Here is a 27,580-nt window from a genome sequence, read left to right as displayed (position 1 = left end):
GGGCGACCAGGCTGGCGGGGCGGGGAGTGAGGGGTGATCAGGCCAGCAGGCAGAGGTGGTTAGGGGTGATCAGGCTGGTGGGGGGGGGCAGTTAGGGGCAATCAGGCAGGCATGCAGGCAGGCAGGTGAGCAGTTAGGATCCAGTGGTCCAGGATTGTGAGTCAGACATCCACCAAGGTGTCCTGGATTGGAGAGGGTGCAGGCTGGGCTGAGGGGACTCTCCCCACCCCCATGCACGAATTTCGTGCACTGGGCCTCTAATATATATATCTATATATATATATGTATATATGTATATGTGTGTATGTATATGTATGTATATATATAAAGAGCCAAGCGACCCGAATACCAGAACGACTGGAACGACTGGTTGCTTTGACGCACACTGTGGACCTGGTTGTCCCCTACCCCCTGGCCGGCCTGGCCCTGATCGGCCCTAATTGGGAAGGGGCAGCTGGACCCCACTCATGCACAAATTCATACACTGGGCCTCTAGTATAAAAGAAAAGGCTAATATGCAAATCGGTGGAACGTCTGGTCACTATGATGCGTACTGGCCACCAGGGGGCAGATACTTAGTGCAGGAGCTGCCCCCTGGTGGTCAGTGTGCTCCCACAGGGGGAGCACCACTCCGCCAGAAGCTGGGCTCATGACTGGCGAGGGCAGCGGCGACGCTAAGGATGTCTTGACTGCCAGCTCAGGTCGGGCGAGTGGGCCTGAGCCAGCAGTCGGACATCCCCTGAGGGCTCCCTGATTGCATGCACCGGGCCTGTAGTAGGTAAGAAGAACCACTGGTTAGATATGTGTACACAGTTATATCTAACATGAAGAAATCATGGGCCTTTTGTTTATCTCTAGTAATTAATTCTGTAGACTTTTGCACATAGACTTGGCTTCAAAGATTGTTCTGAATGATTTGCTACAAATTACACTTGTTATTTTGCTCCTTTTCTCTCTTCAGACTTTAAAGAGATTGATACTTGAAATGGATAACAGTGATTTCTGGAATGTTTATTTCATTTACTGGTCTGTTTACTCGGAAAACTGAGTAAATATGTTTACTTCTATTTCCCTCCAAATTAAATCCATTTAGCAGGGCAGTGGAAATGAAGGAGTATTTAGAAATATTTTCCATTTGGAACCTGTACGATAAAGAAATCCTCCATTTTTCTTTTATTCCTAAACCTAATTGTTTTATTAACATGTAATTTTTCATTAAGTTCACGAAATATATATTGATCATCTACTAAGTGCCAGTCACCACAGTTCTTAGGCTAATCAAAGCAAAACAGACAGAAATCCTGCCCACATAGAGCTTATTATAGTGTAGTGGGGGATATAGGAAAAAACTAGTGAACATAATAAGCACATAAATGTAAAGTATCAGGTGATAAGTGATGGACAAAGAACAATTGTAAAGCTACATAAAGGGGGATTAGGAGTTGTGGGTGGTGGTGGTAGGGAATTGTTGCAGTTTTCAATGTGCTGATTAGGTTAGGTCTTGTTGACAGAAATAAGAAGAAAGACTTGAAGTGGGAGGTCAAGGAATTAGCCATATGTGGCGGGGAGTAGCCTAGTCAGATGGAATAGCCAGTGCAAACATCCTAAATTAGGAGCATACCTGATGTGTTGGAAGAATGGGAAAGATTGGAGTGGCTAAAGCAGACCAAATAAGGGGCAGGGGGAGTAGTAGGGGAGGGCAGAGAGGTGATGGGATACAAGATTATGCAGGGCCTTGGTAGACTGGTGTATAAGGAATTTGGTGTTATTCTGAATGAAATGAAGAATGGTATACTTTTGAGCAGAGAAGTAAATGTTGCAAGGCAAGCAGTTATATTCACTACAGTCTTCCTAGAGGAGGTGACATTTTAACTGGCCCTGGAAATGAAAGAATTTTCCAAGTAAAGAAGATAGAGATTTGCTTTGGCAGGCTTAATTTAAGAATATTTCTCATCACTGTACTTATGAAAATAAATGTCCTTTTTAAACCGAAGTCATATATGCTGCTTGATTTAAGGTTAAACTATTGTAATGTCATAGAATGAACTTATTTCTTTGTGACCTCTTATATCTGTTTAACCATGCTCATTTAGAAAATTGATGTTCTAGTCTAATAAAATTTAAGGAGTTCCTATATTCCAAGAGACATTTCTTTCCTCTTTTGCTCAAATCCAGTTAATCTACTAACAGTTTCTTTAGAAAGTGAATAATTGCCATTTGCATTTCTGCTATAAAACTATAAATTAAATTGAACTATCTTGGGTATCTTACTATTAACTAAAATTCATTTATATACATTTTTATTTAAAAGGCTCTACACTCAGTTGTAAGAAATATGTATATGACAGAATTTCTGTCTTTAAGGTACTTAAGATCTGGTAAGGGAAACAGACATTATATAAATTGTATAGTAAAATAAAATATGAATTTACTAAGTAGGAGTCCTATAACATTGTTCTCTAGTCAGACTTTCAAATTTAACCTCCTCAAATTGAACTTTAACTATTGAATCATACTTGTATTTCTTTTTTTAACTCACTGTATCAAGTTTGAATTACCAACTTATTACCTGAAAATTCTATATACTGGTCTCTCTATAGGTCATATCTTTCAGTTGCACCAGTTTGTAATTTGGTTGAGAGCAAGGTTGTGGCTAGTACCTTCTCCCTTAGGATACAGTCATAGTGTAGATAGTCAGTAGTTAATTGGTAGTGAAGCATGACAGGCTAGTATGGAATATAATTTTAACTATAAATATATTGTACTTAATGTTATGTTTCTGGAAAGTTTTACTTGAGAAGTTGACTGTAAAGTAACTTTTTGAGAGGATATCTTTTTTTTTTTCAGTTGACTCAATGAAAATGAACTTTAGGTAAAGATTTAGTAAAAACTGTTTAAGAAAGCAGTAATATTTTTTTTCTCTTTACCTGAGGAAAGTATTTTTGCTTAGAAAATACTTTATCAACTCTGATTTTCCAAATGATCTTTACAAAATATTCAGTTAAAAAAATTCCAACACATAATCAAGTGCTTGATCATTAAAATAATAGTTTTGATATTATAATTACCATCAACAATCACTTTTTATACCTGAACAATGTTAAATATTTTAATAAAATTTGACATTTTTAGAATTTTGTTAAATTTTGGAGGGAGGGAATTAAACTATGTTTTTGTAACACTGTCAGTGTTTGTGATATATGTCATCACTTATTTTCTTACAGAAATGTCATTGATTCTTAGTGTTTGGATAAGATTATTTGCATTATAGTTTGGCAAGACAGTTGATGTCTGTGTTTTTATGTGATGCCTGTTCTAAATCAGTTTGGAACCAAAGCACTGGAGGACATCTTTTACCAGGCCATTTCCGTATATAAGGAAAGATGTCTCAAGCCTTATTAGAAACTTACTGAATCACTGTATAACCAACTTAAGCCTAAATATACTAATTCATAGCTGTTAAAGCTTATCTTAGATATTCATAGATGTTGAAATAGGTTATTGTATAGAATTTATATGTTAACAGCAGGAGAGATAATCTTATCTTATCTTACATAATAAAAGCCTAACATGCTAAGTGGCCCACTGTTCCACTGTTTGACCAGTCACTATGACGTGCATTGACCACCAGGGGGAGATGCTCCAGCCCGTAGGTTAGCTTGCTGCTGGGGTCCAGCCATCGGGACTGGGCTAGATGGGCCGGACACGCCCTGGAGCCCTCCTGTGGTTCCCCCCCCCCCCCCCCCCCCCGTCCCAATCGTGCATCAGTGGGGTTCCTTGGCCTGGCCTGTGCCATCTCGTAATCCGGGACCTTTTGGGGAATGTCCGCAGGCCAGGTCGAGGGACCCCACTGGTGCATAAATCCATGCACCGGGCCTCTAGTTAGAATTTAAAATGATTAATACAGTAAAAACATAAGGGTGATGTAATTATTTCTTGAAATATTGTAAAATATTCTTCTTTAAATCTCACCAATCCCCGAGATTTATTTATTTATTTTTGCTTTCAAATATACCAGTAGTTTAAATATACAAACATTTATTGTATGTGGATAAAAAAAATACTGGTATTATGTACGCTATAACTGAGATATTTGTGCCTCGCCAATAATTGCTAGGCTCTAAATTTAGTTTAAATAGCATTTTTATATGTATTTAATTATCTTTGGGACTAAATTTAAGTGAGAAACTATAGTCCTTACTATCAATCTAGTGCTTACTAGATGGCACTTACAGTTAGAAATAAAGCTTTATATTAAAAAATATATAGGTGAATAATGTGCCTGCTGATCAGTCAGCATATGTTCTTAGAACGTCTTCTTTGTTCATAATTATCAGTATAGAAGATAAGTATAGTCATAATTTAGTTGGAAGAGAACATTTTGTGCTGTGGTGAAGTAAATTTCAGTTATATTTGAAAGATAGTTAAAATGGATTAGTTAAAAAAAGAGCAAATAGGTTTTAGAGAAGGAATCACTCACTATACAGTTGTTTGTCAAGATAACCAGTTTAATTTTAATTTTTAAAAATAATACAGTGAATTATTCTTCTGTCTTCATTTGTAAAGTTTTTTAAAGCATCGCTTGGCATTTCAGATTTAGTGTGTTTAGGAATTGCTGGATGATAAAAACTAAAAATTACTGGATCCAGTTTGACTGCTTTTGTAAGAAAACCTATCTCATAGAGGCCTTTAAAGAAATGATATCATATAAAGTAAGACTAAAACTGAATAAAGAAGCCTGAGTTTAAATTCTACCTTCATATTTATTTTGTGACTTTGGACATGCCATTTAAATGAATTTGATTCTTTGTAAAAGGAGGATAAAAGTGCCTTATCAAATTTCAGGTGAAATAATATGTTTTTATTATGACTGTTTTGGAGACTAACTAGGAGCCATATATATTAGAAAGCATTGTTATTATTAACATATGAGAAATTAGAATATGTGAATTCTTAAAAGGTAATAATTAAGAAAAATAATTTCTGATTTTTAAATATTTTCCTCCTTTTTCTTGGTAGCGGATACTTTGTTTTCAAGGAGGCTGAATGGGAAATACAGGCTTGAGCGACTTGTTCCAACTGCAGTATATCAGCACATGAAAATGCATAAACGAATTCTTGGACATTTGTCGTCTGTGTACTGTGTAACTTTTGATAGAACTGGCAGACGGATATTTACTGTAAGTAATTTTAAAAATATCTTAATTCATATGAAGAATTGAAGAAACATTGCTTATAGTTGAACTTCAGATTAAACCTTTATTTTTCCTTTTAATAAAAAACTGGAAATTCAGGTAATTTAGCTTATTCTCAGAAGATTTTACTTAAGGCTAGACTTTATCCAAGTTTGGAGAATTCCTAAAAGACATGTTACATCACAGTCACAGCTATATTATAGTCCCACATCATGGATAAGTGTAATTCCCAGCATTATTTCAAATATACAGTTTGAAATTTTGTAAAATGTCAAACAATAACTTTAATTCTAAATCCAAGGGCATTTCCAAAGTGTGTTTAAGCGTATTAGAGGAGACTACTAAATGTGTCTTTTTATATTACTTGTAGAAAACGGCTTGTCTATGGGAAATTTCCCTTCAAAATTGTGGCAGAAAAAATTCTGAGCATATTTAACATGCTTTGTTTATTAACTTTTGTCCTTGACACCTCACTCTTTAACGTGTATGATGTTGTATTCAAAGAGGCTCTTTGGGTTTATTTTTTATTCTTTTAACATGTTGAACGGAGAAAAGCACTGGTTTTCAGTTTTAAGTGAGAAAATTATTTTGGGGGGAATTTCAATTTATTTTTGGACACCTTAACTATTACATCTACTAAGGGTAATACTTTTCATACTAACAATACTTGTATTTACAATTAAATTACAAAGTTCTTAATTTCTTTTGAAATAAGAAAATAGCAAATGGAAGTTAAAATGGAAATTCCTGTCTCTGTCTTTGAAGCAAGCAGCTGTGAATTTTACACAGTTGAGACAGTTATAGATTCCTCTTTTTAGTAAACATGCTTATAGAATGAGATTTATTTATATCTACTACTCCTGTACTTGTATACACAGTCATCGATAAACCAGTAGGATGTGAGAGAGATTTTTATACATATCTTTTCTCTGGTTCTAATTCTTTTCAGGTATTTGTAGGTCATTTTCTACCTTAATATTCTCCCCTTTTACCTTTTTTTTTTTTTTTTTAAATTTCCATTGTTCTTTATGAAGCAGCATAAAAGTGAAAAATTTTAAATTTTCTAACAAAGGCTATTTTCACAGTGAAGAATAGGTATATCTGTTTGCTAAAGTGTTTGACATATCTGCAACAATAATTATATTTAGCTTTTTCAAATTTATTATACTAATATTCAAATTCAGTTCTTAAAGCAAAATGAATTTTTTATTTCTAATGTTTAAAAGAATTCTTTCAAAAATAGTCTGAAATAATGAGAAAAAAGCATTACATTGTGTTTGTACTTCATTTTGGTGAGTTAAAAAAGTTATGCCATTGCATTGAGATTATAAAAAATATGTAATTTCTTAGTCTTTGATGTCTGTAAAGTACCTTGTGGGAATTCTTTTTTAAAGATTTGAATTAGGTCAATAATCTAGAAATTTTTTAAGGAAATGGAGTGAAATAATAATGCTTTTACTCTCATAAGTTTAGTTAGAGTGGTAGGTACAGACAGAGTTGGAAGACACCCACTCTGAATCAGCAGTTAGAAAACTACAACTGTGAGTAAAGTCTAACTTACCACCTGTTTTTGGAAATAAAATTTTATTCAAATATAGACATGCTTAGTTGTTTATGTATTGTCTATGGTTGCTTTTGCAACAGCACAGTTAAGTAGTTATGACTACAAAGCCTAAGATAATTACTATCTGGCTCTGTATAGAAAAAAATTGCAGCTCCTATTTTAAATGTATAATTCCTACTTTTAAGATCATTTGATTTGGGGAACAGAAACGGTATGTGAAGAGGAAACTCTTTTCAGTTATTTTCCTTTATTGAAGACATAAATGAAGGAAGAAAATTATCACTATTATTTTATATGGTCTCAACAAGAGTCTAAAAATGTTGATGTTTTACATATGTGATACAATTTGCTAATTGTGTCAAAGTCTGTCTCATTTGTAATTTTTTATTGGTGATTTGCAGTTACACATTCCAAAATGTTTCCTTGTGAATAGAAATGCAAAAATATGAGAGTATGTTATTTAAATTTTTCTTGTATTTTTATAATTAACCCCCTCAATTGGCAAGTAGAGTAAATATGTGTTCACTGTTCATAACTTTATAAAGTGGGATGGCTGCTGGGTGGGTGTTCCCTCATTCCACTGGGAACACACTAGCCACTGACTAATGCTTTGAAAATCAGTTTTGAAAACTGATAGGATAAGGCTTTAGCATAGTAGATCATGACTGATAGTAGATCATAGTATTCTCTCAAGAATAAGCCATTCACTCAAAGTACCATCTTTCATTCCAGTGAGGGGTCACACTTGTTAGTTATTGGAATAACAATTCAATAGTAGACTAACCAGTATTTCCTATTTATGTCTTATGTATCTTAAGACCTTGTACATTTATTACAAAGGTTTTTGTGCAGATATATTTGAAAGCTTTTTCCAAGGGACTAATTCTCTTCGAGTTTTTTCTGAGTAGGAATAGCAAGAGGCAGTTTAGATAGCAGTGTGATTAAGAGCCTCAGCTTGGCATTAGGGGACTCTTAGTTCAACTCTTAACTTTACCACTTACTAGCAGTTTAGCGTGGACAGATGATCTCACCTCTCTAATCGCCAGTGTCTCATCTCAAAAAAGTGGGAGGGGAATAGATAATAGTATAATCCATAGGAGTTTTGTGGAATTACATGAAATAATGCATATAATTAGTATAGAATAAGATGTATAATAAACAGTCATTAAGTTTTACCTGCTGGTCTTAATTTTATAGATAGATTTAAATAAATTTTATTTTTTTATCCATCTAAGAATCTTATTTATAAACTAGAGGCCTGGTGCACAAAATTCGTGCACTTGGGGAGGGGGTGTCCTTTCACAATCTGGGAGCCCTTGAGGGATGTCCGACTGCCGGCTTAGGCCCACTCCCTGCATCAGTTGGACATCCCCAGCGCTGACACTGCTGCTGCACTTGCCAGCCGTGATTCCGGCTTCTGGACAGAGCAGTGCTCCCCCTGTGGAAGCACACTGACCACCAGGGGGCAGCTTCTGCGTTGAGCGTCTGTCCCCTGGTGGTCAGTGCGCATCATAGCGACTGGTTGGTTGTTCGGTCGATTTGCATATTAGCCTTTTATTATATAAGATGCTATACAAGATTTAAACTGAAATCATTGTAATTGATAAGAGAAATTCTATATTGGGAAAGTTTGCCATTGTTTTATACTAGAATATTTAATAATAGATGTTTCCCAGTAGAAAAATTAGAAGAACCCAGGGAGGAAGCTAGCATAATTACCAAGTAATACTTGATCTCTAATTCTTAGTTTTTAAATTATTTTTACTTGGTTTCAGAATCATTGCCTTAAACAATATTTACTTAAGAAAAGTAGAGCCCTGACCGGTTCGGCTCAGTGGATAGAGCGTCGGCCTGCGGACTGAGGGGTCCCAGGTTCGATTCCGGTCAAGGGCATGTGCCTTGGTTGCGGGCACATCCCTGGTGGGGGGTGTGCAGGAGGCAGCTGATCGATGTTTCTCTCTCATCGATGTTTCTAGCTCTCTATCCCTCTCCCTTCCTCTCTGTAAAAAATCAATAAAATATATTTAAAAAAAAAGAAAAGTAGAATTAATGAATTCTCTCAGGAGTAAGCCATTCACTCAAAATACAAAAGTATGTTAAGGACCATATAAAAAGATCATCCACCCCCCCCTTTCCTTTTAGAAACAAAATGTATCTCTCTTTTCAAAATAAGGCAAAAGAGCATAAAGTATTTTTATAAAGGCAGTAAGTTATGATAAAAAATATGAAGTTATGCATTCTTTTTGTTTTATTGTCTAAAGTTTTACATATGTCTTCCTTTTCCCCAATTGACCTTCCACGCCCTCCCCCCCCCAAGGTTATGCATTTTTTTTAACACACTTAAGTCTTTAGGAGCCAGACACTGTTGTAAAACACTTAGGATACAGAAATGAAAGTCATAGTATATGTCCCTGGAGAGCTCACATATCGTTAACAGACAATATTGATATAACGTGAAAAGACAGAGACTGCTCAAGATACAGAGGTATCTATCATAGGAGATAGGTAACTAATCCGGTTAATAGTAGAGACTAGAGGCCAAATGCACGAAATTCATGCAAGAGTAGGCCTTCCTTCCCCCAGCTGCCAGCACCAGCTTTCCTCTGGCACCTGGGACCCGGGTTTCCCTCACAGCCCCGGCTTTGTCTGGAAGGACGTCCAGTCTAATTAGCATATTATGTTTTTATTATTATAGATAGTCTTACTAGAGAAGGGACACTTCAGCTGAGTTGAGCTAGACATTTCAGACTTAGGGAAAGGCATTTATAAACTTTGGGAGAATGTAATGTGCAATTATGAATTATTGGATATGGCAAAGAATAAATATGGATCATCGTTAAACAAGAGCTAGAGTTGTTGGTGGGGGACAAAATCCTCAATATCCTTTTGGACATATGAAAGATTGGGTTTCTTGCCTGAAGTCAATGGAGAGAAAATGACAAATTGAGATAAAAGAATGAGTAGAAATTCTTCTTTTAATGACACCCTTGGCATTATTAAAGAGGATGGATTGAAACTAAATATATATAGATGAATTGGTTCTAGCAGTGATCCATGAAAGAAATCATCAGGGCTTGAACAGAGCTACAATGGAAGTAGGGATGGAATTAACAGATTAAAGCTAGAATCTCTAGAATTTAAGAAATTCATTTGAATTTAGGCAGGATTTAAGAGAGAACAGTATAGAATGACATGTTTTTAACTTGTGTGACTGATTACAAAGTCCAGTCACTGTCTGATGTAGGGATTTAAATGGAGAAGTTTGTGAGGTTGGGACATGTTGAATTTGAGATATTCATGTGGCTAGCTAAATAGAAATGTTCAAAAGGCTGTGGGAGCTCAGGAGAGAGAGCTAGGCTAGAAGATTGAGCTTGGTAATCATTGAATAAGGAAATTGACTATATTACCTCATAAGTATGTAATGGAAGAAGGCTGAAACTTCACCCTTTAAAGCAGACCAAAGACAAGGAGAGGAATCAGTAACTGAGTCTGAGAAAGAGCTGCCTAAGAGGGCAGAGAAAAATAAAAAAGGAAGTGGTATCTTAAAAGCCAAAGGATTACCATTTCATGAAAGATCGAAATCTAAAGTGAAAATAGAACTGAAAGACATCTTTTGGATTTGACAAGGCCATTAATGACCTTGACCAAAAAAAAAAAAAATGTTTTAGTATTAGGGATAGGAGTGAGATTGCAATGCACTGAGGAGGGGTGTTAGGAATTGAAAAAGTAAAGAAACTTAATACAGACTTATACTCCAAAAAGCTTGACAATTGAAAAAGAAAGACTGTTTTCTGAATGTGGAGTACCACCACTGAACTTCATACTTATACTAGAGGCCTGGTGCACGAAATTCATGCACTCGGCAGGGGGAGGTGGGTCCTTCAGCCCAGCCTGCGCCCTCTCGCAGTCTGGGACCCCCATGATTCATCCCCCCGCAGAAGGAGGCCCTGCCCACCTCCGCCAGCCAGGTAGCCTGGGCCTTCCTCTGCAGAGCGATCGTGGGGTGATGGTGGGCCTCCTGACCAATTGCATTGTACCCGCCTTGGTGGCAGCAGTCAGTGCTGGGTGGCCATGGCGTCCGTGACCCAGGAGGGACAGAGAGGTCAGCAGTTCAGCCCGCTCTCCAGTCCCTGCCCACCCGAGCCTGCTGTGCGCGCAGCCTGGCATTTGGTCGTCCGTCTGGTCGTTTTGGACGTTACGGACCCTGGCTCTTTATATATTAGGATTGTATTTTCTATGTTGCAAAAATTTGTTTAGCTGTCTGTCTATTAAATTAAGAGTTTCTTAAATTTCTGAGGACAAGAAACACAGAGAAAGCCTGAGGAAGTATTCCAGATAGAGTAAAGAGACAATATAACTAAAATGTAACAAGTGTTGCTGTATGGGATCCTGGCAAAAAGGAAAATGGGACATTCCCGGGATAGTTAAGAAAATTAGAATGGGGCCTGAGGATTTGATGGTAGATTTATCAATATCAACTTCTCAACTTATGTAGGTGAGTGTCCTTATTTTAGAGAAATAGACCCTAGGCCAGTGATGGCGAACCTATGACACACGTGTCAGCACTGACACGCGTAGCCATTTCTGATGACACGTGGCCGCTAAGGCGGCCGCATGCCGAGGATGAAACATTTGCTGCTCCTGAGGATGAAACATTTGCGAAATAATGTTTTTTCCTCAGAGTGACACACTACCTGAGTTATGCTCAGTTTTTTGTCGAAGTTTGACACACCAAGCTCAAAAGGTTGCCCATCACCGCCCTAGGCTATTTGGAAGTGATGAGACATCAAATCTGCAGCCTGCTCTTAAATGGTGCAGAAAAAGACTAATGGGTGTGTGTGTGTGTGTGTGTGTGTGTGTGTGTGTGTGTGTGTGTGTGTGTGTTATATGGAGAGATAGGAAGTGAGGAGAGGTGGTGCTGGAGCAAATGTAGTGAATTGTTAATAGTTGGTGAGTCTGGGTGATGAGATATGGAAGATATTGGCACTATTCTTAAACTCAAGTTTAGAATTCAAAATTATGTTTAAAAGTGCATGGCAAGTTATTTGTAGGAATGATGGTGAGTATTCAGTAAGTTTGTTAGTAATGGAAAGGAGAGCTAGAGGATGGTACTTCATAGGAAGAAAAACTTGTGAAATATAGTGTGGGTCAAGAGGAAGGAACTAGGAGAGCCAACTTAAAGATATGAGAAGAGATAATTGATATGCAGTGGTTTTCTATGAGGATAGATAGATGAATAAGTAGATGAAGATGGGATATATAAAGAGCAGTTTATTTTGACTATTTAGAAAGATAGTTAATTAGGTTTCAGATGAACAAATCCTACTCTTCAATGTGAAATATTTTATTTGCTAAGAATCTTGTTTAGGAAATGGGACTGGTTTCTAGACATGAGTGATAAAATAATAGTAGAGGAAAGGAATGAATACAAACCAGTTAGGGATTTAAAGGATTACTGATTAGCCTTAGGTGGACAGAGAGTAAGAAAATTGAGCATGTGTTGAAACACTTATTATTGAAGTTTTGGGTAATTTGTAAGGAAAATGAAACAGGTCTGATAGATTGGTAAGAAAGGAAACCAGTGGTGTTATCTTGAAGAAGAAAAAAAAAGAACATTGAACTAAATTTAAATTGTAAGCAATTTTTAGCTTCTTGAAGAACAAGAGTACTTTTTAGCTTAAATAAGAAAATGACATTGTAGAATACATAGTATTTTAAACATTTAATTATTTGTTCTAATGGCACCAAGAGGTGAAATCTGACTTATAAAACTATGTAGTAGTAGCAAGAGAAATAAGAATTTTCTTTGTTCTTACAAGAAACGCCAAATTCTCCAAGATAGAAGTTTAGAAATTACATAATTTATTATATCTTTTGTCAAAGTAATAATCTTTGGTTGATCTTCACGATTGATGCTTCTCTTAGCAGGGAAAGGTTTATGGTCTACTTTTTAATTTTAAGGGCATCTGAGCAGAAGTAACCTACTGTACTGTTTCCAACTGTGTGCAGGTTTCTGCTTGCAGAAGTCAATCATTCTTTGTCATGTACTGCTCTACCCTGTACTTGTCATTGAACAGCTCACATAGTTGTCACTTCTAATCTTCTAGTTTTTACTTTAAATAAAAAAATGCATATAGTTCAATTAAACCCTTTAAAACTTGTCTTTCAGAAACTATTAAAATTTGGGGATATAGACTTTAGGTTCTGCTTTAGTCTGCATAGAATTTAATTGATTCAAAGTCCTGTGTCTGAAGTTATTTCATAATGTTTTCATATAAATAGGTAGGATATTTTTTCTAGGTTTGAAGGAGAATTTTAATACCCAAGTATATAACGAAGTAGAGGAGAAAGCATTGTCACAGAGACTTGTGGGACTTTTGTTTACCAGACTTACCAAAGCCAAATGTGTACTAGACATTGCCTTATGCTTTATTTTTGGAGAATGTTAGTATTTGGTAGATAAATAAAATAGGAATTACCTGTATTGTTAGATGCAGATGTATGCAGGAAGAAAAGGTCATTGGTGCCACTATTTTCATAATCTCCTTAAAAGTATTAAAAGAAATAACAATGATTCTGGAGTGTCTGCTTGTTTTCTTTCTCTGTCCTAAGCTAAGGTGTATATTGATTATCTTAACGGTACAGGGTTTATCATTACGTTCATGGCTTCTTTAGATGTGGTGGTGGAATAAGCAAACTTAGAGGGTACTTCAAACTAAATTCCTATTCTTAGGCAAATTTAAGGTTTATTTAAGTCCCACCCTTTCTTACCAGGACTTTTCACTATGTGGGTGTGTTTTTTTTTTTTCAGGATAGAAGAAAAGGCACTTTTATTTTCTTTCCTTTTTTTTTTTTTTTTTTTTGCTTCCTTGGGTTTGTCTTTGCATTGAAGATGTTTTGACATTTTTAAAAAAACACACTGCTGTATATTTGGTGTCACATTTTGTTCGGGGATTTAAGTAAACTAAAGCTATACATTCTTATTGAAATGTTTTCTGTTTATGCTAGGTTTGACATAGATAAATGGTAACATATTAATGAACATGCTTTCACAGTAATTACAAGAGGTTTTCATTATTGAAAAGTGAAAATAGTGATCCATTGTTATCTGTTTGCTTGGAATTAAATGAATTTTTTTTAAAAGCGTTTTTGGTTTTGTACCTATCTAGATTTTGCATTTCTTAAAACATTGTGGCAAAAAGTAAAACATCGTGGCTCAAAGAGTATAGTGACTATGTCTTGTCTGCATAAAATTCTTCTGTAGTTACCTCACCAGGTTAAATCCAAACCTCCTTAACAGGCATTTTTAAAACCCTCTTATCTTCCTCAGATAAAATCTTTTTAGCTGAATTTCTTATTCCACTATACTTTGTACTCCCAGCGTTTTTCACCTTGCCATTTCATAATTCTAGCAACTGAAAATGACTACTTTATTTTCTCCTAAGCCTTGGAACTTTGCTGAAAAAATTTGTCAGCTGGGGTTTTTCTAAAATCATACTATCTTATTTTATCAGGACTTTCACTGTTGCTCATGGATTTTATTTTATTTTTACCTTTTTTCTTATTGCTCTTATTCTTTAATATTTCTATAAACTTTCCTTACTTTTTAGTGTTCCTTTTTTTGTTTACCCCTTCCCTCCTTTTAGGAAATAATCCTTAGATACTTGTTTTACTTGCTAAGGTTAGAATCATCTAATTTCTTAGTTGTTTATGTTAATACTAGAGGCCCAGTGCACAAAAATCGTGCAAGAAGGGGGGGTGTCCCTCACCCCAGCCTGTGCCCTCTCGCAGTCTAGGACCCCGCGGGTAGGGTCCCTAGGCCTGGCCGGTGATCAGGGCCTATGGGGGCTTTCCTTAGGCTTCCAGCAGCTGGCTCCACCCCTGCCACTGCCACTGCTTTGCCATCTGTGCGTCCCCCCTCCCTCCTCTGCTACCTGTCACCTCCATCTGTGGGCAGCAGGCGTGGGGTGCGATCGCTTGGCTGGCCTGGGCCTTCCTCTTTGGGGCAATCAATCACGGGACTCCGCAATCGATTGCCCAGCAGAGGGAGGCCCTGCCCACCTGGCCAGGGCTCCACAATTGATCGCTGCTCAGAGGGTGGCCTGGCTTCCCACTTTGGGCAATCAATTGTGGAGCCCCCCTGACCAATCGCATTGCACCTGCCTTGGCTGGCCAGGTTCCAGTGCGTGTCACAGGGTGGTCGTTCTGCTCTTCGTTCGGTCGGTCGATTTGCATATTATGCTTTTACTAGAGGCCTGGTGCATGAAATTCATGCACAGGGCTGTGTGTCCCTCAGCTCAGCCTGCACCCTCTCCAATCTGGGACCTCTCGAGGAATGTCCGACTACCCGTTTTGGCCCGATACTGGTGGGATCGGGCCTAAACGGGCAGTCGGACATCCCTCTCACAATCCAGGACTGCTGGCTCCCAACCGCTTGCCTGCCTGCCTGATTGCCCCTAACCACTCCCCTGCCAGACTGATTGATGCCTAACTGCTCCCCTGCAGGCCTGGTCACCCCTAACTGCCCTCCCCTGCTGGCCAGATCACCCCTAACTGCCCTCCCTTTCCAGCCTGGTTGCCCCCAACTGCCCTCCGCTGCAGGTCTGGTCGCCCCCAACTGCCCTCGCCTGCAGGCCCGGTCACTCCTAGCTGCCCTCCCTTGTCAGCCTGGTTGCCCCTAACTGCCCTCCCCTGCTGACCTGGTTGTCACCAAGTGCCCTCCCCTGCCAGCCTGGTCCCCCCTACTGCCCTCCCCTGCAGGTCTGGTCACCCCGAACTGCCCTCTCCTGCAGGTCTGGTCACCCCCAACTGCCCTCTCCTGCAGGCCTGGTCCCTCTCAACTGCCCTCCCCCCACAACTGCCCTACTCTGCCAGCCTGGTTACCCCTAACTCCCCTCCCCTGCCGGCCATCTTGTGGTGGCCATCTAGTGTCCACATGGGGTAGCTATCTTTGAACACATGGGAGCGGCCATCTTTTGTGTTGGAGTGATGGTCAATTTGCATATTACTCTTTTATTAGATAGGATATAGATTGCTATCTATACTATACCTTTCTTTCCTTCGTACATCTTAGAAGCCTATTTTCCCTCCTAGCCAAGACCAATCCCCATGCTTATGTAGTTGATCTCATCCCTTTCACCATTAAAATAACATTGCTTTTATTTTAATGTCCATAATTCTTTTTTTAACATTTTGATTGAAGGACTGCAATGTCCTACTTTTTGTTTTATTATTGACCTCATTAACATTTGAGATAGGCTTGTCTGAAAAAAGGTCATCTGTTCAAAAATTCTCTCTACAGTATGTCTTTTTAAAAGGAATTTTGTCCTTTCACATTTGATTTAAACACATTTATGGTGCTTTTAAAAATATTTTCCCAGCCCTAACTGGTTTGGCTTAGTGGATAAAGCATTGGCCTGCAGACTGAATAGTCCCGGGTTCGATCCCGGTTAAGGGCACATGACTGGGTTGCTGGCACGATCCCCAGTAGGAGGGGGTGTGCAGGAGGCAGCCAACCAGTGATTCTCATCATTGATGTTTTTATCACTCTCTCCCTCCTTCCTCTCTGAAGTCAATTAAAAAAATATATATATAAATAAAAATATTTTCCCAGTAAATTTAATTTTTCTTCTCTTTTGCAGTCCTTTTTAATTATTTAGTATATTTATATTTCCGATAGTCGTTTTGAAATAGATGAATTTGTCAGATTATCCGTAGTTTCACATTTCCATTAAAATAAATCAATTATTACAATTAATGATGCATGGAATATAAATTGCTTATGGATGTTTTAGAATTCTGTTTCAAATTCTACTGGTTCTGGGGAGCAGGGGGGAGAGTGGAGATAACTCTTCTATAGGATCATGGAAGGAGGATAGTGAAGATAAATTTTCCTGAAAGGTCACTTATAAATATTTCTCTCCTGCAACTTAATGGAAGAAAAGAAAGGTTAATTGGGATAATACACACTCAGTGAAAATGTGCATAGTGATTTTTGTTGTTTTCATTTGTTTTTTTTATTACTTGTCTAAATAGAATAAATTTATAAAGTAATATTAATTTGTTAACATTACTAAATAATGAACTCAATATGAATATAATGGGTCTTTTTGTTAGGTTTTAATCATTGAAAAGTCACTGGAGGCGGATTTTTATTTTTATTTTTTATTTATTTTTATTTTTTTTTACATATTTTATTGATTTTTTACAGAGAGGAAGGGAGAAGGATAGAGAGTTAGAAACATCGATGAGAAACATTGATCAGCTGCCTCCTGCACACCCCCCACCGGGGCTGTGCCCGCAACCAAGGTACATGCCCCTGGCCGGAATCGAACCTGGGACCCTTGAGTCCGCAGGCCGACGCTCTATCCACTGAGCCAAACCGGTTAGGGCAGGAGGCGGATTTTTAGATCATAGGTTGCCATTCTTATTTTCAATAAAGTTTTGGTTAAAAAGCTGTGGGCTTTTCCCCACCCCGTTAACATGAAAAATATGTGAAACACCTTCTACAGTAGAGTCTAAAGCAAAGTCTCATTCAGATACATAAGAACGAAATGAATTGTATCAGTAATGTGATGTATAATGAGATGTTGTGAATTTACTTTTTTCGTATATTCTACCTGTATTAGAATACTTACATTTTTATTTTTGTTGTGAATGTAGGTTAGAGCCAAATATCGCCTTAATCAATAGGTCAATAAATTGACTTAATTTGTGGAATTTAGTGAAATTGAGAGTTGAATGACTACTTTAAAGCCATTTTTTAACTCAGCAAATACCTAGTGTATTTCCCATGTGCCATGTAAACCAGCTTTCTGAAAGTCATAGTCCAATATAATTTCTTCTTCACTTCCCCTAGATAGTAGTGATACAGTGTCATTTCTTTAATTTCCCAAATAGCTATTCTATTCGCCTCTTCTGATCTTTCTCTTCTGTAATAATCTCAGTTTTATCACTCATTCTCTCCTGCCTGTACTATTTTAACAACTTTAATCTAGTTTTCTAGTTTCTAGCCTAATTCCCACTGATGTCAGGATGACCATTGAAAAACACAAATCTGATTTTGATACCTTCTTGATACCTTTAAAGTGATCCTCATTTTATACCATATTCCTTAATATACCATAAAAGGTCCTTCACAGGTTTTTTTCCTGACTATATCCTTATGCCTTCACCTCACACTCTTAAGTTAGCTTAGACTACTTGTAGTTTCCTAAAGAACTAACATATTTTTTTCATGACTTTGATCATACTTTTCTCTCTAGTCACCATATGGAATATTTGTTCTTTTTAAACCAATAAGAATATTATTAAAGTAAGAATAAGAATACTACCACCAACAAAAGCAGTATAGGTTGATAGTCCATATATAGCTTTTACTGTGTACCAGGCACTCTGCCTTCATTACTCATAGTTTTTGCAACAACCCTATAAGATAGGTACAAATGAAAAAAACTGAAGCACAGGAAGCATGTGTAACTTGCCCACGGTCAAGCTTCTAGAAAGTTGGTATAGCAGGCCATGAACCCAGACATTTGCTAATACATGACATTGCGTGGTCATGCATGAGACTGTCTAAGCATCACTGCATCTGGTTTCCTTTCCAGATCTTACCTCTCCACCTCTCAAGAAAAACAGGCTGCTTCCTGTATAGCACTTAGGTCATGTTATTGCATTTACACTCTTATGCCTTGCTTCATAAGGACTGGAATACCATGTTTTTGTACCTTATCTTTGTATCTTCAGTGGTTTTGGCACATACTTAATGACAAGCAGTTGGATAAATGAATGCATAAGTCACAATTTAAAGGTGGAGGGACCATTAGAGATCATCCCTTTTAACCTCCTTATTTTATAGACTATAGAGGCCCGGTGCACGAAATCGTGCACTGGGGTGTGTGTCCCTTAGCCCAGCCTGCACCCTGTCCAATCTGGGACCCCTCGAGGGATGTCCCGACTGCCCGTTTAGGCCCAATCCTGGTGGGATCGGGCCTAAACGGGCAGTCGGGACATCCCTCTCACAATCGAGGAATGCTGGCTCCCAACTGCTCGCCTCCCTGCCTTCCTGATTGCTCCTAACCGATTCTGCCTGCCAGCCTGACACCCCCTAACCACTCCCCTGCCAGCCTGATTGATGTCTAACTGCTCCCCTGCCAGCCTGATTGCCCCTAACTGCCCTCCCCTGCAAGCCTGATCACCCCTAACTGCCCTCCCCTGCAGGCCTGGTCCCCCCCCAACAGCCCTCCCTTGCAGGCCTGGTCCCGCCCAACAGCCCTCCCCTGCAGGCCTGGGTCCCCCCCAATGCCCTTCCCTGCAGGCCTGGTTGCCCCCAACTTCCCTCCTCTGCCGGCTTAGTCAACCCTAACTGCCCTCGCCTGCAGGCCTGATCGCCCCAACTGCCCTTCCTTGCAGGCCTGGTCTCCCCTACTGGCCATCTTGTGTCCACATGGGGGCAGCCATCTTTGACCACATGGGGCAGCCATCTCGTGTGTTGGAGTGATGGTCAATTTGCATATTACTCTTTTATTATATAGGATGAAGAGACTGAGATAAAGTGAACATGATGGTAATATCAGATTTTAATGTGGATACTTGAACCAAAGTTAAGTTTTAGTACTGGTCTTTAGTGGTTGGGAGCCCATTTAATTTGCTTCAAAGCTCAATCTGAAGAACTGGTTTAGTAGTTGAGAGTGTTCTGGGTAGTGTTGGCAGAATCTGGTTAGGAAGTACAGCATTTAACATGTTACATTAATACCATGTGATCAGTTATATGCCATATCTATTAATTATAAAGCTGATGACTAGTGTCATTTGCTTTTTTAGGTCCTCTGAATAATGTCCAGATACAATAGTGCTTTAAAAAAGAAAATTAGATTGTGAGGTTGTAAAGAATTTTAATATATGCAACCTTTGAAACCGGTTGGTAAATTTTGAATCTAAAAAATGGATATATGGGGTTAAGATAATCTCTACCTTTTTTGTATATACAAAACTTAAAACATTTTAATAATAAAACATAGGGGGCTACAGGGAGAGATTGGGAATAGAGTATAAGCTATAAGATGAATAAGGAAACTTTGAGAATGAAAAAAATAAAATAAAAATAAAGCCTAAAAGTTCTAATCTCTACTCTGGCTGTGTGAAATTAGAATCTTTATTTGTAAATGTAGGTCTTCATAGTATGCACTGTATACTTTACAGTTTCTTCCTGAGCTTATTTTGCTGTTGTAGCATAAACAAGTAATTTATATGTGTTTTTTTTATTGATTTCATTCAGATAAAATTTTTTTTCTGGTAACTGGCTTTGGGTGACTTTATATGTATGTTTAGCTGAAGATCAATGATGGGAAACATTTTTAGCTTCCTAGGGGAAAAAGCCCCAAATTAGCTTACTTTTATTTTTATATAACACAATACCATAAATAGGATTAGTCACTATTGTATATTACATTTATTTTCGCACTTATTTTGTTTTCTTCAGAGATTCAGATTCTTTCACAAGATTCTAGATAAAAGTTATGATGGATGGTAGGTAAGGGCTAATAGATAAATGTTAGCTATTGGTAACATCCTACTTCTGTTAGATGTGTGCACCTGGGTATTCTTTGTAAGTGAATAATTTAATAAAATAGCCTTGTGTACAGGACAATTGATAACACAAGTATTAATGCTTTTCAGTTCTTAAAAATATAATTGTTGGGAAGTGGACATAAAGATATGATTTATTTATCTGTGTTAAGATTTTGAATTAAAATATATTGAGTTAATTCTATTACTATTCTTATTTTAAGGGTTCTGATGACTGTCTTGTGAAAATCTGGGCAACAGATGATGGCAGATTGTTAGCTACTTTAAGAGGACATGCTGCTGAAATATCAGACATGGCTGTAAACTATGAGAATACCATGATAGCAGCTGGAAGTTGTGATAAAATGATCCGTGTCTGGTGTCTTCGAACATGTGCACCTTTGGCTGTTCTTCAGGGCCACAGTGCATCTATAACATCACTACAGGTACTTGTTTTAATCCTTGTAATATCCTTTTTTATTATAATTTAAAGTATGTTTTGAGAAGTTTTGAATAATTCATTGTATAAAGTCTACTAAGACAAAGGAATATTTCTTTTTTTTTATAAATACATGGCTTTAGTTAACTTGATAGTCATGACCTTTGTCATTTCTGGACGTTTGTAATTCTGTTACTGCTATTCACATGGTGAAAAATGGGTTTATTATTTGGACTGTGTCACTCTTGTAAAGATATTTTTTTTCTTTGATTGTTTTTCAGTTCTCACCGTTGTGCAGTGGCTCAAAGAGATACCTATCTTCTACTGGGGCAGATGGCACTATTTGTTTTTGGCTGTGGGATGCCGGAACCCTTAAAATAAAGTCAGTTGCTCTTTTATTTTACAGATGTTACTTTAAAAGCATAAATGTTTAGTGGTTGAAATTGCAAAAGTTATAAAGTAGTTGACAATAGGAATAAATTTACTTTATCTCCTTGAGTAAGTAACATTTTGGCTCTTCATTGACCTCTCATTTTTATGTTTTCTTTTTCTTTTCATGCTTCAGAGAAAGTTTTCTCATGTTAACATGTTTGTTTCTTTTTTCTCTTATCTTTATCTTAGCTCTAGCTCTTTCGTGTAGACTGTACCTGTCTTACTACCATTCATTTCTGTATGCTACCTAGTTTTATCTGAATATCTAGCTCCTCTGGTGCTGAGTACATAATCTTAGAGTTCGTAAGCTGTTCTTTAGAACAATTGTAATTATTTGTTACCACATCTATAAATTGTAGGTTTTATTGTAGAAACTTAGGAAAACAGAATCATTACATTTTCACTAGGTAGATGCACCCTCCCTTTTGGAGGTTTTTGCATTTATGTTTTTCACTTATCTTAGTTTATCAAAACAAGTTGGCTGGAAAACATTATCTTTTGATTAAAGGACAATGAGGCAAAGAAAGGTTAAATGACTTTCGGATAGTTAATACAGTTTTTAAAAATTGGCAAAGACAGGATTAGCACACTTCCTTGCCCTTGGGTCCTGCACTGTCTACACCAGGGGTCCTCAAACTACGGCCTGCGGGCCACATGCGGCCCGCCGAGGACATTTATCCGGCCCGCCGGGTGTTTTTGCCGCCGCTGCCTGTTCTGCTTAGCAGCCGACTTAGCAGTGTGCATAGGAATTTGTTCATAGTTTTTTTTTTTAAACTACAGTCTGGCCCTCCAACTGTCTGAGGGACAGTGAACTGGCCCCCTGTTTAAAAAGTTTGAAGACTCCTGGTCTACACCATGCCACCTCTCGAGTGGAGGTAGTAGATACAGGAAGTGCTCTCTTTACTCCATAGACAGTCAGTGAATGGGGAGGTAGTACATCTCGTGTTTCCACACTGTTGAAATGGCCATTTCTGTGCTTTCAGGATAGAAAGTCATTCAGATTAGAAAGTTTATCTCAGTAATTATCTCTTGTTTTTAAATTGTCAACGAAATTGAGTTATTTAATTAAAAAATTGTGAAATATGTTCTTTTAAAACAGTAGTGTTTAAATAAATTTATATGTATGGACATTCCTGGAGAATACCTCTTCTAGTAGGGTATTAGGGGGCCATGGCAGCTTGAGTAACAAAATAAAACAAACTGTGCTTCATTTGAAAAAAGGATTGTGATCAAAGACATGGTCCTTTGGAGAAAGCAAATTCATTTCACTCTAGTTGCTTTCTTAATATTTAGAATGTTAAAGGATTTCTGTAAACATTTAGATAAAAGTTGAAATAGCTTATTGATATATATGGACAATAGCAATAGTTAATTGTTGTTTTCCTTGAGCATTTATTTACCTCCCTATGGACATGATTGGGATACCTTTATCCTTTTCATTCTTGTTTTTGTAGAGAAGAAAAAGTGATTAGTGATCTTAAAATTAGCATGGGAATAAAAATGGTATTACAAAATTAAACTCAACTTTGTGCTTCTTGAGAATTACATTGCTAAGTATAATAATACTTATCTGTATTATTGAGAAGTTATTTCATATAACTTTTATGTAGATTTATCTATAAACCCTTTACCATAATTTTTTCATGTAAAAATTTTTTAAATTTAGACATAAGTAGGGAATTATAATTTTCTGCTGTTTTTTTTAAAGTCTATCATAGACATTTATAATAATTTCAATAGTTGCATTATATTATATTTCATTGAGTTGTTGATCCATACTTTGCTTAGTGATACTTTAAAAAAATTTTTGGACATATAAGGTTTTCTAGTTGTTTGTAAGTAGTATTCTTTTCTATTTGATATGATAATTGTTCCTTAAAAACTTTTAAGCTAGAGTCAGGCATCAAAATAAGAGTGATTATTATTTTTTTAGATATAGGGACACCTGTTTTCTTTATTACACATAGTTGATATTTAAATTACCATAATTATATCATATAGGCTTTAATTACTAATTGAAGGCAAAAAATGTATTATGCTATAATGTTTTTTTGTGTAAATGACTTCAGCAATCCTCTCTGCATTAATTGAAAGAAAGAATCAGTTTCATCTAATTGAAACCTGTTTTGGAAAACCAAGTCTCTTGATAAATTCAGAGGATTTGATGTAGGTTTTGTATGTACACCCCCCTTGTAAAGATGTTGCTTCTTAGGTGAGGAATCTAAGTGGCTGGGGCCCAGAAGCTGGCTCAAGAGGTTTCTAAGTAGGAGGAAGCTGTCCAAATATATATAGCTTAGATGTAAGGAGAGAATTGGAATCCTAAAATATGCAGGTAATAATGATATCCAGTTTTTATTAGGCACTTATTCTGCCAAGCTAGTACTGAGCACTTTACATTTTTTATATCTTTCGTCTTTATGGCAACTCTATGAGGAAGGTATGTTACTATCTTCAGGATGTGGGGTGGTGGGAGGAAACTGAGGTGAATACTGGAAGTATATCGTCAGAACCCACCTTCTCTGTCTCTTTTTTGTTTGTTTGTTTGTTTGTTTTTAATGAACCTTCTCTTAACCACTGTGCCAAACTAAGTAGAGCTTATTCATTGATGGAGTATCTAGAACTGATTGAACCTAATTAAAATACTAATAATACTAATATTTATTATGCCAGCACTAAGCACTTTACATGGATTATACTCATTCAGTTCTCTCAGCAACTCTGAGATATCTTCTATTTTTACCCCCATGTTACATATGAGGAGCCTGAGGTACAGAAATGTTAACTTGCCCAAGGTCACATACTTGAATAAGTGGCAGAGCAGGGAATTGAACTCAGTCTGTTCAAGGCCACATCTTAAAGTAGTTCAAGTATGCACTTAAAAATAAATTATTTGTACCTGCTTATCTTAAACTAGAGGCCCAGTGCACAAATTCATGCACAGGTAGGGTCCCTAGAGGCTGCCAGCTGCCAGCCGGGCCTTCCTTCATTCTGCGCCGCCCCCTGGTGGTCAGTGCACATCATAGCGAGCGATCGGACTCCTGAGAGGACACTTTGCATATTGGGCTTTTATATATATAGACTAGAGGCCCAGCACACTATTAAATCGTGCGGGTAGGGTCCCTAGGCCTAGCCTCCTGCGATCAGGGCCATCTTCTGCCTGTTCGCCAGTCCCCAGGCCCAATGCTGCCTCCGCCGCCGCCACTGAGCTGCCAGGCTGTTGGGATGACCAGCTCATCCCCAGCCGCCGCTGCTGCTGCTGCTGCTGCTGCTGGGGCTTGAGGCGCTGACGAAGGGGAGCACGGCAGGGGATCCGGGTACACGCGCGTGCACCAGGCCAAAAGCTTTTGGCTTGGAGCCGGCGCGGACAACCGGCTTCCCGCCTCCGATGGCAGGGGAGCCGGGTGTCTGGGGTGTCTGAGGCAGCCCCCCTCAGCGGCCGCCAATCCAGCGCGCGGGGGGCGGGACTCTCAATGGCTGGATATGCCACCTCGAGTCCCACCCCCCAGCCTCCCGCCGCCCAATCGTGGACGTAGCAGAGTGATGGTTATTTGCATATTACCTTTTTATTAGGTAGGATTATTTGTACCTGCTTATCTGTTTTTTCCCTTTAAAAATATTAAAGCCTATTTAAAATGTCAATGTATATGATTATTTGCATATTCTAGTTATGAGTTCTAACTAAATGGTTGGTTGTCATTTATGTGAATGATTGTGCTAAAAATCTTTTAAATATAGAACTGTTGATCCATAAGATATTAAGGGAAGTGTAGCACATTATTTGCCTTTATAATTTCAGATTAACTTAAATATCAGTTACTTTATTTTTTAAATATATTTTTATTGATTTGAGAGAGGAAGGGAGAGAGAGAGATAGAAACATCAGTGATGAGAGAGAATCATTGATTGACTGCCTCCTGCACGCCCCCTATGGGGGATCGAGCCCACAACCCTGGCATGTGTCCTTGACTGGAATTAAACTCCCCAGGACCTTTCAGTCCACAGGCCTATGCTCTATCCACTGAGCCAAACCTTTTAGGGCTCAATTACTTTAAATTTACTCTGATAAATTTAGGTTTAAAGAATGTTTTAATAACTTTTAAGTTTATCTAAATTATATTTATTATGCTCAACTATATCAGAGCCTATGGGTATTAAGAAAGAATGTTTAAAATGTTAATTTTTACAATTTTATTTCAAATTTATTTTAAAAACTTAACAAATAATATGTGTTGTGTTTTATATCAGTAAGAAAGACTATTGTTCAGAATATATAATTGATAGGTAGATCCAAAAAATACATTTTATTTCCCTAAATGATTACAAAACTGAAATCACTCTATTTGAATGCTGTGGATTGTGAATGTTGCACAGTGCATTCTGGTGAGGTTGAAGACTATTATTGAAATTTTCACCTAATCTGAGAAAAACTAGGTCAAAATGTATATTAAATAGGGCTTTAAGAGTAATCACTATATTTTGGAGCATTACAAATATATATATATATATATATATATATATATATATATATATATATGTATGTGTTGAAGCTGGTATATAAAATCTATTTTTTTCCTTAATAAAGTTGATTATAACAAACATTTAATACCAATAGTATTAATGAGACATAATCTAATATAGTTATATAATTAATGTAAATATAGCTGAGTGTGACCTATTTTCTACACATCACTGTTTTGAATGAGCATTATAGTTGACATAGAGTCAAATACTTTTAAGATTTTTACTAAGATTCTTAATTTTTGGAGTTTTATAAGACATTTTGTGACATTAGAAGATAAACAAGGGGAGATGTTTAATGTGTGACACAGAGAAATTTTAGTTTGGTGTGTATATGCTACAGAGGAAATACCTATTTTGCTTGAGTGTCCATGTTTACAAATGACTTGTTTATGTATTTGTGCTCTATCAAAATCTGTGAAACGTAAATTTGGTTAAGAGTGGGTATAACTAATACTTGCATGTCTTTTCATAGTGGCTTTGGAATTGTTTATGTGTAGATTGTTATGTAATCAGGAACTCCTACAAAATCTGTATGTGGAGTTTCCACAGGATCTACTGATAATGACATATGATTTCAAACCTGTTTTTAGGAAGGGAGCCATCTGTTGCTTCTTACATAATTCTGTCCTTCTGTGATTATTTTTTGAAATAGCAGATTTCTGGTGTTGCTATTCCCTTTGGGATATTGTTTAATTGTTAATTTTTTTTTTGTATTATAGTCCAAGACCTGCAAAATTTACAGAGCGCCCTAGGCCTGGAGTGCAAATGATCTGTTCTTCTTTTAGTGCTGGTAAGATTTTTTTTCTCCCTAATTTTCTGCTTAAAGTTATACATTAGATCTTACTCTTTTCCTGGATATTATACAGGTTGTGGCAAAAGTAGGTTTACAGTTGTTGGTATGGAATAAATAATACAATAATAAACTCTGTTTCACTTACAACTATAATCCTACTTTTGCCCTACCCTGTATTTTCAAATACAGTTATGTGCTTGAGGTAAGCTGCCCTAGAAAGTTCTCTGCACTGAGTAATTTGTGTGCAAAATGGTAAAAGACAATGCCACCCATAAACAAAAGCTTTTAATGTACACAGCGTATGTACATTGTGTATAAATACACAAAAACCTTTGTTTCAGAGTTGAGAAGAAATGGTAGAGCTGTTGATTAAATGCTGAAATTTTCATGAATTAGAGAAAACAGATTTAATAAGGCACAGGAGATAAAAAAAAATGTGACGTTTTGTGGTAAAGACACCATCAGAGTCCCTGACTTCACTACAGCACTGTCATGGACTGAGTATTTTTGTCCCCTCACCCCCATGCTGGCACCCTGACCTCAGATTTCTCAGCCTCCAGAACTGTGAGTAATAGATGTCTATTGTTTTTGTTTTGAGAGAGAGAAGAGGGAAAGGAAAAAAGAAAGCTGGCTTATAGTGGAACACAGTTTTGGAAAATATTTACTATTGTAATATAAATCATATTCTTATACATATGCCAGGGGATGACAATTAATTTAGAAATATTTGAATTTGGTTAGAATTTAGTTTATATACTCATGTGACTAATATTTTTCTTTAAGAAGATTATAATGCTCTCGTAGGAGAGAATAAGTAGTTGCAAAATTTACTCTGTTAAGGAATACATCTTTGAGTAGGTATCTTGTTAGAAGAAAGGTACTTTAAATTTGCTTTATATTTTCATAGATTTTGGAGGTATCCCTTAGCTAACTAAAATAAACTTGGTATTTGTACGACTTTATTAATTACTTTGCTCAGTTCTTATTTGCTCTTTAAAAATTAGCTGTACAATAATGCTGACATTCAAATTAACTTGAGTTTATGTAGTAGCATTTTGAATGCATATTAA

At 37.1% G+C, this 27,580-nt stretch overlaps 1 protein-coding gene across 1 annotated transcript in view; it reads left to right on the top strand.

Moving 5' to 3' along the window:
* The window catches only part of PHIP (pleckstrin homology domain interacting protein), a 147,280-nt gene that overhangs the window by 36,055 nt on the left and 83,645 nt on the right, over positions 1 to 27,580 (top strand). The window contains exons 7-10 of the mRNA XM_054722630.1: positions 5,020 to 5,180; positions 20,550 to 20,771; positions 21,046 to 21,146; positions 26,437 to 26,507. Of these exons, the coding sequence (XP_054578605.1) occupies positions 5,020 to 5,180; positions 20,550 to 20,771; positions 21,046 to 21,146; positions 26,437 to 26,507 (555 nt within the window). The remainder of the gene's footprint in view (positions 1 to 5,019; positions 5,181 to 20,549; positions 20,772 to 21,045; positions 21,147 to 26,436; positions 26,508 to 27,580) is intronic.

This window comes from Eptesicus fuscus, chromosome 10, assembly GCF_027574615.1.
Source record: "Eptesicus fuscus isolate TK198812 chromosome 10, DD_ASM_mEF_20220401, whole genome shotgun sequence".
In the NCBI taxonomy this organism is placed as follows: Eukaryota; Metazoa; Chordata; class Mammalia; order Chiroptera; family Vespertilionidae; genus Eptesicus; species Eptesicus fuscus.
The sequence above is the reverse complement of the archived record's forward strand: the minus strand, read 5'-3'. Positions and strand labels throughout refer to the sequence as shown.